Genomic DNA, 13,256 nt, shown 5'->3' on the forward strand with positions numbered 1-13,256 from the left:
TGTACAAGCGTCACCAGTCCTTGCTGCTTGGCTGAGCAGCATCATCCCAGGCGGAGAAACATCAGAGTTTTTGCTGGAAGGGAGCAGGAGCAGCTCCCAGAAGCAGAATGCCCTGCTTTGTCCCGAAATGGAGCACAACCCTTTCACCCCTTGCCATGCTCCCACCCACCTTCCCAGCTCCCAACCTTCAGTCCTTTCAACACCCACAGTTTTTCCACTCTGCCACGAAGCCATGAGAAATATCCTGCCAGAGGACTTTGTTCAAATGGGTGTTTGAAAAAAAAAAAAAAAAAAAAAAAGCAATTCCCTACTCCAGGGAAACAAGCTCCTTCTTTTCCCCATGAGGAAGAAGGATAATAGCAGAGCCAGGGGGAAAAAAATCCCAACAACTATCCCCAAAGCCTGATGTAATCAAAAGAATAATTGCTCCAGGAGATTTAAGCCTACAGCTGAGTCACTAAAATGAAGAAATTTCTCTGTGTCCATAGAAAGCAAACAATTCTTGGGTGATGCAGCAGAGATTCTCTGCAGCCTTGTTAGAAGGAAAGAAAAAAGCAGCCAAATGTAATTAATCATAGTCCCAGAAGAAAGGATGAAATCTCTGTAATTAACTACCTAGACTCATCTTTCCGCTTTTGAAAACTAATCCAGCTGCCTACTTCCACCTTTCACCCACAGGGCTGCCACAGAAGTCTGCTGCAAGCACCAAATCACCTCCCTTTAGGGGTGCACTCACCTGCAGCAAGTGGCCCCACAACAGCTTTGCAGAAGGTGTACAGGGAGGGAGAACCTCTCCAGAGTGCAAACAGAGCTCCTTTTCTTAGTCCCCTTTTGTGGACGAACTCTTAGGGAGTTTGCATTCCCCAAGAATCTGTGTAGCCCTCAGCTGAACTACAGGAGTTCTTTTCAAGCTGAAGGAATTTTATATCCACAGTCCTGACCCAACCGATCAATTACCAGAAAACACCAATTAAAGAAAAAAAACCAAAAAACCATGCAAACAGAAAAACACTTTCCAAATTGTTAAATGGTTACAACTGCTTGTGTTAATAACTTGGCTTATACTTCATCCTCAGGTGGTGAAATTTGCCTGACCAGCAAAGTTTTGGAAAACAAGGGGGGAAATGTGGCACTTCAAAGAGAAGAAGAGGAAGGGCTGGAGCTGGCAGTTACAGTTTAACAGCAGAGGTCAGGATCTAACATCCAAAAAATCCTATGCAAATCAGAACAAGACATTCAACTTCCTCGGGGCTCCCTTAATAAATAAGGGTTGACAAATATTATTCCAACAATGAAAACAGTAACAGACCAGTTCTTTAGGTCAAATACATCAATGGTAAATACAACACAGAAGAATAATACCAAAATGACATCAGCTGAGGAACTGAGAGTGATTTCTACTCCCTCTCTTGTATACACAGCACTGCTAACATATGAATAAGGCTGTCAACAACACATGGGGGATGCTGGCCAGCTTTGTGGTAAGGGAAAGCAAAGAACACAGAGTGGACAGAAATCTCCAGCTTTGTTCTTCCATGACACAGCAGAAATGCTTTTTCAATGGAAGGTGATTGGGTCATTCTTCTGGGGAAAAAAAAAAAAAAAAAGGAAGTGATGACGCAGCTCCAAATTCAGCTGGAGCCTTCCTGTACAAATGTGGGAAAGAGGGAGGGAGGATGAGCAGCCAGGCTGTGGGGCACAGCAGCAAGGCCAGGGAGCCCGGGCCGTGTCCCTAGGGCAGCACCCGCTCCTTCCTGCGGCAGGCACAGCCGGAGGGGATGGCGACGCTCGGGGCTGTCCGTGGCACAGAGCTGCTCTCAGCTGAATTCCTGCTCTCCACCGGTGCCAAAACACTTAAAGCCCGGTGGATTGTTCCTCTAATCTTTGCACTGAAATCTGGCAGAGGAGCTAAGCGCAGTGGGGTTGGGCCGCAGCAAACCTTGGTACCAAACCCTCAGAGCAGCTTCCTAAGCTTGCAGCTGCTGTTTATCACATCCTATCAACCTCTGTGCACATCGGGGTGCTGCCAGCACGGTACAGCTCATCCCGTGTGAATAGAAATTCCTGTTGTCCTTCCAGGAGGATGCAGAGATGCTCAGGGAGCGGAGCAGGCGCTGCTTTCCCCAGCCCTGCCCTGGGAGCGCAGAGCAGCCCCAAATGCCGGGCAGGAGCAGCGGGCTGAAGCCGCCCTCCGCAGGACGCGAGGGAAACCAACCAGCCCTGCTGGGGAAAGCCAAGAGCTGCTGGCTCCTTTTCCACGGGCAGCTGTCGCACTCTCCCATAATTACGGACAAGGTTCACTTTTCTCAGCGTTGTGCTGCCGACACAAAGTTTAAGGTCCAGAAGCTTTCAAGGTGAGCAAGTGTGGAAGCCTCCCGTTGTCTGACAGCACCTGACGTGCAAAAGCTCGGCTGCCTTCCAGTCAAGGTCCCTGACTAATTAAATGACACAGGAGATTCCCTCCCCTGCCTCTTTTCTATAAACCTGTGACCGATGCACACACTGGAAAGTGAAATCTCATAAATTTTTGCTAGATAGCAACGTTGCTTCCATGTTAATGTTTAAATATGGGTATATAACCAAAGCTGAGAACTGAGGTAACCTTTACTTTCAGTTAACACATAAAGGTCTACAATCACTGTATTTGGTTAAAAACAATACTTATTAAAACCAGCACTCAGCCAGCAGCATCTATAAACACCTTTAAATGCTGATCAGGTAATATTATATATATCCCCAATTTTAATTTTATGTAACCATGTAATAACTACAAAATGAATCCTCCTGATCAGTTTTGTGTCACTTGGCCAACACTGCCAAGGTACAGCAGCCAACAGGTTTTAGGGCTGCTGCCTAAGGTTACAAGGTTACAGCATTGTCCTCAACCTATGAAAGGATTTCACACACTAAATTGCATCACTGCAGCGCCTGAATGCACAGTGGGATTCAGAGAACAACACACGACACTCCACATCATAATCCACTGTGCCCCGTGCAAAACACCCAGGAGATGCAGGACCATGCACAGTCCACAGAGCTTATTGCACTGGGACGAGGATGGGAGTGATTTTTACCCTCTATCCTATGCTGTAGAGTTATTTTAACCAGTCTGCAGAGGCAAGCATCCATAGTAAAGAGAAGCAGAGCAAACCAAAAATCTGAATGTCCACCAGGGATTTTTTTCCCCCACCAGAGCAATGCTGGGGAATCCTCCAAGGAGATTACAGCCACATGCACTTCACTGCCTGCAAAATTCTCTGACACACCAAACCTTTTGAGCATTTATTTCCTTCTGCAGAATGTAAGAGAAGGTGGCAGCCTGCTATGATGTGCCAGGCTGTGGAGAGCCAACATGGAATTGTCAGGTGTCTGCTTCATCTTGCTGTGACAGGGTTGGACCCCCTCACTCTCTTCCCCCACTGTCCCAAGCTTGCCTTCCCCTTTCCCATAGTCTTGCCCTATATTGAGCATGTCCCAAAGACACCATTTTCTCCACAAGTTTCATGTTGCTCCTGATTTCCATTTCTCAGTTGTACAATATCATTTGTTAAAAGCTCTTTCAGCACTCTCAGCTCCAAAGACAAGACAATCAGCAGAAAGACAAAATCCACTTCTCAATCTATTTTGTTTTAAAATGTACTTAAGTAGGCAGAAGGTGAGATTTTCAACAAGATCTCCTTGAAAACAGTGGCAGTACTCTTTGTAGCAGCACGGAAAGCAAAATGTTGAGTTCTGGTATGGTCCTCTACTGCCACCAGGAGTAAGACAGCATCAAAAGCTCTAGGGCAGCAGAATATCCCTTACAGCTCCCTCTGTGATTGCAACAAAATCAGTACCAAACAAGTGGATCACTCACCCGAATTTGGTGGACAGAACACCTCCCACGACAGAGCCAGTAATGATGCCCACTCCAAAGCAAAAGCCCAGCTTCCCCAAAGCACCAGCACGTTGGGAAGGAGTGGTCACATCTGTAATAACCTTCTGAGCACCTGCAGGGGGGAAAAATATCAAACCACACAGTTTGAGCAGATGCCCCAGCACTTCCCATGGTTTTATTGCTAAGCCATTAAGAGCTTTTTGGGGTTTTGCTTTGGTTTGGGGGGTTTTTTTGTTTGTTTGTTTTGGTGGGGTTTTGTTTGTTTTTATTTGGGGTTTCCTTTTTTTTTTTCCCAATTAAAACTTTTCTGGGATGGTTTCTGGCCAGAGGCAATTTCCCCAGCTTTTAATTTTCATACTTTGCATGGAAGAGGGCCTCCAAATAAGCACTGTCAATCTCCTCTGGGAGCCCCATAGTCCATCAGTTTTGGACACAACAGCCCCAGCAGTCATGAGAAACAGAACCATTCAAACCACTCAAATAAGCCCTTCACAAGTGACAGGAAGCATTATCAACTTGATTCCTCTTGCATGAGTTACATGGACTTCTAGTATCTGAAGTTTATGTCTTCATGAAAAATATAGGAAACATCCGCCAAAACAGAACAGCTTGGTGGAAGGTATTTTTGTAATAATGTTTAATTTTTACCAGTATGTTCATTTTAGCAGGAGAAAGGGAAAAGGTTTTGTGTAAAACATCCTGGCTGCAAGATGGCAGCTGGAAAGTCTGGGGTAACACTGCTGCCAGCAAGTGACTTGCACCCATGATGGCCTGGATGATCAAGGCCAAACAATTCCCTCAAGATTCTACAGGAAGGTGGGCCTGAACTCAGACTAATCAGCACTGCTTTCCACCTGCTGCTTCATGTTCCCACCATTTCACCCCTGAGGACCATCCCATGCTCCTCCTGCCTTCCTTCATGCTGTTGGACCTGGTGACTTCCCCTAAAACAAGCCAGAAGGGGGGGGGGGAATCAGGCAGGAAAAGCAATTTGGAAAGCTACACATCCCTGACTGACCTTACCTGGTATCCCATGCATGAACACTCCTGGCAGCCTGGAGAGGAAGAGGAGGGGGATGTTGGTGGAGAGGGACATAAGCAGGAAGAAGAAGCTTCCAGATGCACAGGAGAGAATTAAGGCTGCTCGGGCACCAAATTGATCTGCAAACCTGGTACAGAAATGGCACAAGGTTGTCAGTTTTCTATTTAGGTTAAAAAAAAAAAAAGGAAAATAAAAGACTTCTCAACAGTAAATCAGTTTTGCTCCTATTTAAGGGGAAAAAACAACACCACAACTAAACACACTAACAAACAACCACAAACTCCCCAGGCCCCAAAACACAAACAGGCAAAACCCCAGTCAGATCAGGTTTTGACCCAGCTCCAACTCTTTGCTGTAATTCAACTCCAAGAATCTTAAAAAGCTTAAGTTGGACAAAGTCTGAGAGTACCAGAACAGGTTCTGAGCAACAGGGTCTAAGATGACCATAAAACAGGCCTTAGACAGAGTTTCTTGTTACAATTCCTCCTTCCTTCCCTTTATTTAAGCTGCATATTACAGTTAGCAGATGAATATTACCTTGCATAGCAATTAGTTGTGTTTACACTAAGAGGAACAACCCCCTAAAAATGCCAGGGTTGGTATATAAACAGAGCTAAGCTTAAGTAATTAAAAAGTTTTATGTTGAGGGAGAGGCACAAGTCAAAACTTTGCTGTTTACATGTAAGCCAGGACAGTTTACATTTGCTGTTTGTAACCTAAAGACCACAAATCATTACATTGTTGGTGTGGGGAGTGGGGATTTTGTTGTTTTGTTGCTTAAAAGTAAACACAGTGCTTTATCTTCTCATATCTGTTTAGGAGCATCAAGCAAGAACACGAAAAACTGAGCTAAGAAACACATTCTCTCTTTTCCCCTTTCTTCCTCTTTTCTATTTAATCTGTTCCTACACTGAAATCAAAGCAGTCTCATGTCTAGAAAACTCCTTTTTATCTCAAACCTATATTGTAAATTTTGGCTTCTGGCAAAGGACACCTTCGGTCCCAGTCAGATTTTGCCATTTTCCTTCCCTTCAGCAGTGACTCTGGATATTAATGAATGACAAGCAGGGAGGAGAACCAGATTTCAGATGGCACCAGATCCAGGACAGAAGTACTACTCTAGGTTTGTGTATTAATAGGAAAAGCCTATTAATTAAAAGTGGGCCCTTTGCACCATCTCCATTCTTAAAAACACATTTTCTGCCAAGCAGTGCTGTAGAATCAAATGTTGCTGTTATTTATTTGAAAATGTGTCCAAGGGCATGTGTCCAAGGGCTGAGATCAGATCCACAAAGTGCCACACTCCATGTACCAGAGGATCCTGTAGAGCTCCCAATCTATGTCAGCCAGAAAATAAATTTCCTGCAGGTAAACTGAAGCAGCCTACAGCAGCTCCCTATCCATTTATTAATTTGCTGCTCAGTAGCAGGATCAAGAAGAGAAGATACATTTTCTGTCCCATTTTAGTTTTCTGTCATTGAATTAGACATATCTTTCAGGGTTTTATTTCTCTTGGTCTTTAGGAACGTATTCTCCCACCACTCAATTTTTTTAGAGCTATTTGCATTTCATGAGGAACAGGAGAGTCTGTTCCATTGGGTAAAGAGGCAGAAAGCCCAAATATTTTCCACTCTTTTCTTATTTTGATAGCTTGAGTCTATAGATATTCTTAACAGATTCTCAGAAGTTCTTAAAGGTCCATGCAAGTCTAAATTTGTATTCAACATGGATGCAGATTGATTCAGCTGATGAAATGACACCACCTTCACTTACTGTAATTGACAGCTCTACTTGCCATCGATAAATACCCTCCTTTTTTTGTTTTGTTTCCTAGTCACAGGATTTCTAAGGTTACACATGGCTATAAAACATTTGCAGAATTAAGCTGTTAGGACCTGGGCTCTGAGGACTCTGGTGGTTTAAGCCCATTCCCAGGATATTATTACACTTAAATGTGTGTCATTAAAATGTAGCTAAGTTAATATAAAGGCTGCTTCTATGCTGCAGTATTTCTAATAATAGCATTTATTTTTCCCTTGCTCATTATGAAATCCTCAAACATTTCAACAGGACCACAAAACCAGAATGAAATTATTTTTATGAAAGTAGAAAAAATGCCTGGCCTTTTTCAGCTATATAAAGGGTCATGAGAATCATTCTCACTTACCTTCCAAAAATGTAACCTCCCACGAGCTGGAGGACACCAAAGATGGTCTGGAGATAGCCAAACCCCACTGAATCCAAACCTAGGCTCTTTGCCAAGTACTGAAAATGAAAAAAAAACCAAAAAAACCCCAAACAAAAACACAAAAAACCCCAAATAAATGGAAAAGAAGCAGGATGTATTTATGAATAACCATCTTAGTATCTGTGTGGAGAGGATCATAGTGCCAAACAACCACTTCCTTCAGTTCCCCACCCCTGCAGAGGAAATCTTCATTGGCCAGACACTGGCAGCTTAATAAAGACCAAATGTCTCTGTCCCACACCCTGAAGGGCAGGGACATGTGATCAAAACCATCAGTTTTGCACCAGCTGACAAGTTTGTATCACCATTTACCTTTGCAGTTCAACACAGCTGAATGTATTCAGCAACTGCTAAGGGGGATAAGGGAAGTTTTAAATGCCTTCTGCCTCCAGACCCTGCACCTGGAACAGCCCAGCCATCCTCTGGGAGATAAATATGGAAAAGTTCTGGAGCTGTTGTTTAATCAACAAGCCAGAATCAATGAAAGTACAACATGAGCAAATATTGCCTTTACTAGATGGTACACCCACAGCCTGAGCTTGCAAAAAACACAGATGCATACCTTGAAGAGCCAATGGGCAGTTATTTCTGATTCATGTTATTGTTGTGTCATGCTTTTGTTTTGCCTGGAAGTGCAGGGAGACCTTATCTCTCTCCACAACTGCCTGAAAGGGATTGGTAGCCAGCTGGGGTCAGTCTCTGTTCACAAGTAACTAGCAATAGGACATGAGGAAATTACCTCAAGTTGTACCAGGGATGGTTTAGATTGGATATTGCAAAACATTTCTGCACTGAGAGGCTTGTCAAGCACTGGAACAGAGTGCCCAGGGAAGTGATGGAATCACCATTGCTGAAGGTATCTCAAAAATGTCTAGATGTGGCACTCGGGGACATGGTTTGGTGGTGGACTTGGCAGTGTTAGGTTTCTGATTGGATTCAATGATCTTAGGGGTATTTTTCAACCAAAAGTCCTCATTGATTCTATAAAATCAGACAGAAGAGTCCAGTAAGTGAGAAGCAATGAATCCTACTGAACTGGTTAATGACACACTCAGAAAACCCCGCCTTTGATCTGAAACCTCTGCTTCCTGGTAGCTGCTGGATGGGTCACTCTCACACTCCATGTCAGAAGACACAAACTACAGCAGCTTCACCCAGGGCCCTCAGGCCAGGAAAGGGCTCTGGGTGCTACTGCAGCCCAGGTAATAAATCAGCTTTTATCAGCTGTACCCTGGACAGAGACACAGCCTGCCTGTTTGGTAAGAATACCAAGTATTCCTCTCAGTTTCAAGGATACCTTTCCTCTTTCCTGCTAAAGACTATCTTCTGGCTTTGCTGGAAAACCTGCATTGAAGGAAATGTGCTGTGGAGCAAGAGAACCCATACTCACAGGCATGAGTCCCATCTGCATGAAGAGAAAGGTCAGGTCTAGGGCTGCAATCACGTAGGCAACACGGATCACTTGCCGCCTTTTGGCCTCTCCCAGGGTCTCATTGCTCATTCCTGAGGCTTCTTCCTCACCTGCAGAGCTGGTTTTTGCATTCATGGTGCTCACAGAATGGCTTGTTGCAGGACGGGCTGGGAAATGACACGAGGCACTTGCTAGCTGCGAATGTGAAGCGTAGATAAGGGGCACAAATTGTGTGCACAGTTCAAAGCTTAGTGCTGAGCCAGCATGCCACAGATCTAATGTTTCTTTCTTTCTTTTTTTCCTCTTCCCTTTGCTTGCTAGCCAGGCAGGATCAAAGTTAACCGTGCATCAATCCACGGATCTGGTTCTTCAGCCTTGTGGGCTCACTGCCCCAAGCGCCATCACAACAAAAATCAGCTGGAGCGTCCCAGCAAAGTGAAAGTGAACATTGCCCCAAACAAGAGCATGTGATAAGCTCTTCAACTCTTTTAACTGCTTCACTTCCTTCACTTTTACTGCCCCTGGTGGCTCAGGAGAGATGACTGTTTTAATTCTTCATGAAAGGCACTTCGCTTTTATTTTTGGAGGTTGCAAGTGAAGCTTACAGCAGAACAACTATTTCCAATTCCAGTAGGTTTATACAGATCCTGGAACAAAGACAGCTCTTGCATGTAGTCAGAGCCCCTCTCATCATCTTTTCCTAAGCCATTTTCCCTCCTTTCCAGGTGCTGCAAATTTATAGTAATTCTGAGCTAGCAAATGTTCACATGTGATTCCATTCAAACTACAGATTACCAGCCAACGTCAAAAACATTTTTAAAAAAGTATTAAGTCCACACAAATCATGAGGCTGACTGCCAACTGGGAAATGAAATAAATAAGACTCTGGCCTTTGGGGGTTTTGTTGTTTGCTCACTTGTTTACTTAGGGTTTTTATTTGTTTGTCTGCTTACTTATTTGCTTGGGGGTTTATTTGTTTGTTTTCTTACTCGTTGAAGCCTGGAAGTCTGGTTGAGGATTATCTTTCTTTTGAAGAGAAAAAGAAGGCAGAGATTCCAATGCTCTGACTTTGCAGAATTATAGGAATTTTAGAAGGAAAAGAACTGGAGAGCTCATTCACCCTGCTGCTGGAACACCTCGGTTCAGCTGTGGCTTTTTCTAGGCAAGCTTTGAAAATCTCAAAGAAAAGAGATTTGCTCCTTCTCTAAGTATGTGGGAAAGAAGTTTTTCCTACTGTCCAACCTGAATTTCTTGCACTGCAGCTTGACCATGTCACCCAGTCCCCTCTAACTTAGTAACACCTCAGCGCAGAAACAGAGTCTGGACTCACCACGAAGGCAGACACAGACACATCAACACAGAGACATATACAGATGTCTGCTGGCTTGGATCTGGAGGGGTTGTCAGAGCTCTAGGATTCCAGCCAAGCCTAGGGAGAGTGACCTGTGAGATCTCTGGGCACACCTTTTTGTTCAACATGTCACCACCAAGCCCTGGGATTTACTGAAGGCTGCCAGGCTCTACGTCCTGGCAAAGGAGGGGGAAGTCCAAAGGTTACATCTTTCATCAGGGTTGGGTACCATATCACTGGAGATTGCACAGAAACAACCCTGCACAAACTCAGAGCATGAGTGGAAAAAAGCACCTTTAAAAATGACTTTCCTACAGCAACAACAGCACTCAAGCAGATCCAACTCACAAGAATTTGAATCCAGAATTTGGATTTGTTACTGAGGAAGGACGATTACCCAGCACGTATCCCAACCCAGCAAAGGATCAGTGCTCGACATTTGGTTCATCTCAGAGCAAAACAATGGATTTGCCTGCACTTTGAATGTCCTTCAGCACAGTACCAACATCATCACTCCCTGGCTTGCGCTGGATAGGCACAATGCACAAATTACCATTGAATAGAAGAGTCAAATTAATGACAGAATTCTGTTTATGGAGGTTTTGAGACAACCAAAAAGCGACTCATGCAAATGCAATGTACAACTGTGCTTACAGGAAACCTTGCTGCCCTGGACTTGGAAAGCATCAATAATTTGACTGGTGGGTTTGTCTCAGCAGCAACTGAAAACAGATCCCAGCAAGGCGACCAGGGCAGCAAAGACTTGCAGATGCAGCCACTCTCCACCAGACAGAGCCTTGTCCTGCCAGGGCATGCAGTGCAGACAGCTAGCCAGACACATGCTCTCCCTTGGATTTGGCTTCTTTTTACTGGCATTGACAAGGGAAGTGGAGTAAAAAACCACACAGTTTAATTTCCAGCCTCTGGGGCTAAAGGCACAGTTCTAAAAAGCAGGAAGCTAAACTGGTGTGGAGGTGTCTAAGGAGAATAAGCTGTGATCATCAGTTCCTGTACACCCCCACCCCTGGATGGTTTAGCACCCAAGACTGCTCCTTAGATCAGGCTGCAAGTAAGAAAATGCCCTGGGCCCAACTTGGTGATCCTCTTCTAGCAGTCATGTCCTTGGGCAGGATCATTTCTCTCCCATCCCAGCACTTTGACCCACACAGGACAAAGGTGGCAGTTTTAAGACATCTTTACAAGCCAATGGCCTGGTCATGCCCACGCTGCCCTGGCGCCAGGGATGCAGGGATGAGCTGTATTCTCCAAACCTGGCCAAGATGTTGGCAGCCTCAAACCATCTCAGTATCCTCTTGCGAGGTTTTCAGCACAGGCACTTGGATTTTCAGCGCCTGATTTTTAGAGTCTTGCCCCATGAATCAATCGGCCTAAGGGCTAAATGTGGCAGCAGGAGCACTGATGGGAATACAGCCACTGTGATTGCCACAAGACAAATTCTCCTCCTCCCCTGAGTGAGAAGCCTGACCGAAAATGTCTGCAGGAGCCTAAGTATGGTAGAGATTAACCCCGTTCCCAGCTATGCTCCACTGAACACCACGTTTGCAGCCATGCAGCTCAGGGCCAGCTCGTTTATACCTGCAGTGATAATGCACCACTAATGACAGATGGCATAAGCTGGCACTGCACTGTTATCTAAAGCTCCTTCTGGCTTAATTATAGACTACACCATGGGTAGCACTCGGTCACTGACAAGCCATCTTTGAAAAACAAAATTAATTTTAAAACTGGGGAGGAACAGGTTATGAAGAGGAAATGAGTTTTCTTGGGTAGGATAAATAAACTTTGAATAGACATATATTTCAGGGAGACTACCATGAAAATGAGCAAGGAGATAAATATCTTGTGGTAAAATTGCAGATTAATCCATTAGCTATGCATTAAGCCTTGACACTTATTCTCAGCAATTTTGGAGTATTTATTGCTGCCATCCTGGTGTGTCTTTCCTGAGGCCTATTTATCTGAATTTATCTGATCTCTGACAAAAATAGAGCAGGAAACCTGAGAACATCTTTTAAAAAATCATAAAGGCTCACTGTTTATGTTACTTGGGCAGAAATTTTTCTTAAATTGCTGGAATGGGAAGCAAGGCTAGTACATGCATAGGGAAGGGAAATCCACCCACATCAGAAGTTGAAAATGTTGGTTGGAAAACAATGAACTGGGGGTAAATAAATCTTGAATCCTTCTCTGAACTTGTTTTTTCTTCCACAGAGGAAGCTAATATGATCTGGAGGAACATGAGGTACCCTGGGTGGGAGCCTGCAGGGGGTCAAACAAAGTTTTCAGTCCCAAAGGAGCCTTGAAGAGGGATGAAAATGCAGATATAATGCCCTGCAATGAAAGGCATCTCTCAGGCCTCAATCCTCTATGAATTTGAACTGGCCAGTGTCTTCAGCTACACAAAAAAATCAGAGATGGGATGAAGCAAATCCTGCTCCAACACAGATCAGTCACAAATCCTTGCCCTTGTGGGTGTGCATGCACACCCATGGCAAGCATGACAGCTGGCTGGGAATGCCAGGGAGGGAATCACTGCCTCTTGCTGTCAACAAAACTTTCACTTCTCCTTGCAAAGAGAAACAGCATCTCTGTGTGCTGGGTACTGCGGGTGCCAGGAGAGACATGAGGTGCAAGTTGGAGCATTATGAACATACCTCATCTCCCTGCCCAAGGAGCGGCAGAGGAAACCCTTCCTCCCTCTGGGAGAGCACTGAGAGGCCACCAACCAACAACAGTGAGGCAGGCAGACATTCAGACATGGAGGGACATAGCAACCCTTCACAGAGACCCAGTCCTCAGGGAGCCATTGTCCTGGGCACGTTTCTTCAACTCTGCAACATGAGAAAGGAAATGGAAGAATTATCTCAAAGCGATTCCTCAATAGTGGGAATGCTGAATGGCTGTAATGAGGGAAACTGCTCAACACCAGCCATGGTCGGTGGGAGCCATCAAATCTGCAGGATCTGGCCTGATCCCTCTCTTTCCCCAACCCCATGACTAAGGGAACAGGCCTCATTTGTATTCTGGTGAAAGATTTATACAGTTAAGCAAATAAGAGCATAGATGGCCTGGTATTGCCAAAATTATATCCCAAGTTTGTTGACTGATTTATTCCTTTGTCTAATTGTATCCATGAAAAAAGCAGCTCGCTAATGAATGGAAAAAGACTCCACATGGCCAGCAAAAAAAGGAAAAAAAGCAGCCATGTTTAGTTTACAAAATAGCACAGTCTTCAGGGATTTTCATAAAACTGCAGAGACAGTCCAAATCGACAATGAAATCAGATTCCTGGTAGCTGCTGAGCTC

The 13,256-nt window shown here is 44.6% G+C and overlaps 1 protein-coding gene across 1 annotated transcript in view; it reads right to left on the minus strand.

The window, feature by feature from the left end:
- The window catches only part of SLC22A18 (solute carrier family 22 member 18), a 58,242-nt gene extending 49,526 nt beyond the window's left edge, over nt 1-8,716 (minus strand). The window contains exons 1-4 of the mRNA XM_036384489.1: nt 8,558-8,716; nt 7,087-7,184; nt 4,901-5,046; nt 3,857-3,989 (exon numbers count right to left, since the gene is read on the minus strand). Of these exons, the coding sequence (XP_036240382.1) occupies nt 3,857-3,989; nt 4,901-5,046; nt 7,087-7,184; nt 8,558-8,713 (533 nt within the window). The 5' untranslated portion in view covers nt 8,714-8,716. The remainder of the gene's footprint in view (nt 1-3,856; nt 3,990-4,900; nt 5,047-7,086; nt 7,185-8,557) is intronic.
- Nucleotides 8,717-13,256: the final 4,540 nt, after the last annotated feature.

The sequence above is a fragment of the Molothrus ater genome, chromosome 6 (assembly GCF_012460135.2).
Source record: "Molothrus ater isolate BHLD 08-10-18 breed brown headed cowbird chromosome 6, BPBGC_Mater_1.1, whole genome shotgun sequence".
NCBI lineage: Eukaryota > Metazoa > Chordata > Aves > Passeriformes > Icteridae > Molothrus > Molothrus ater.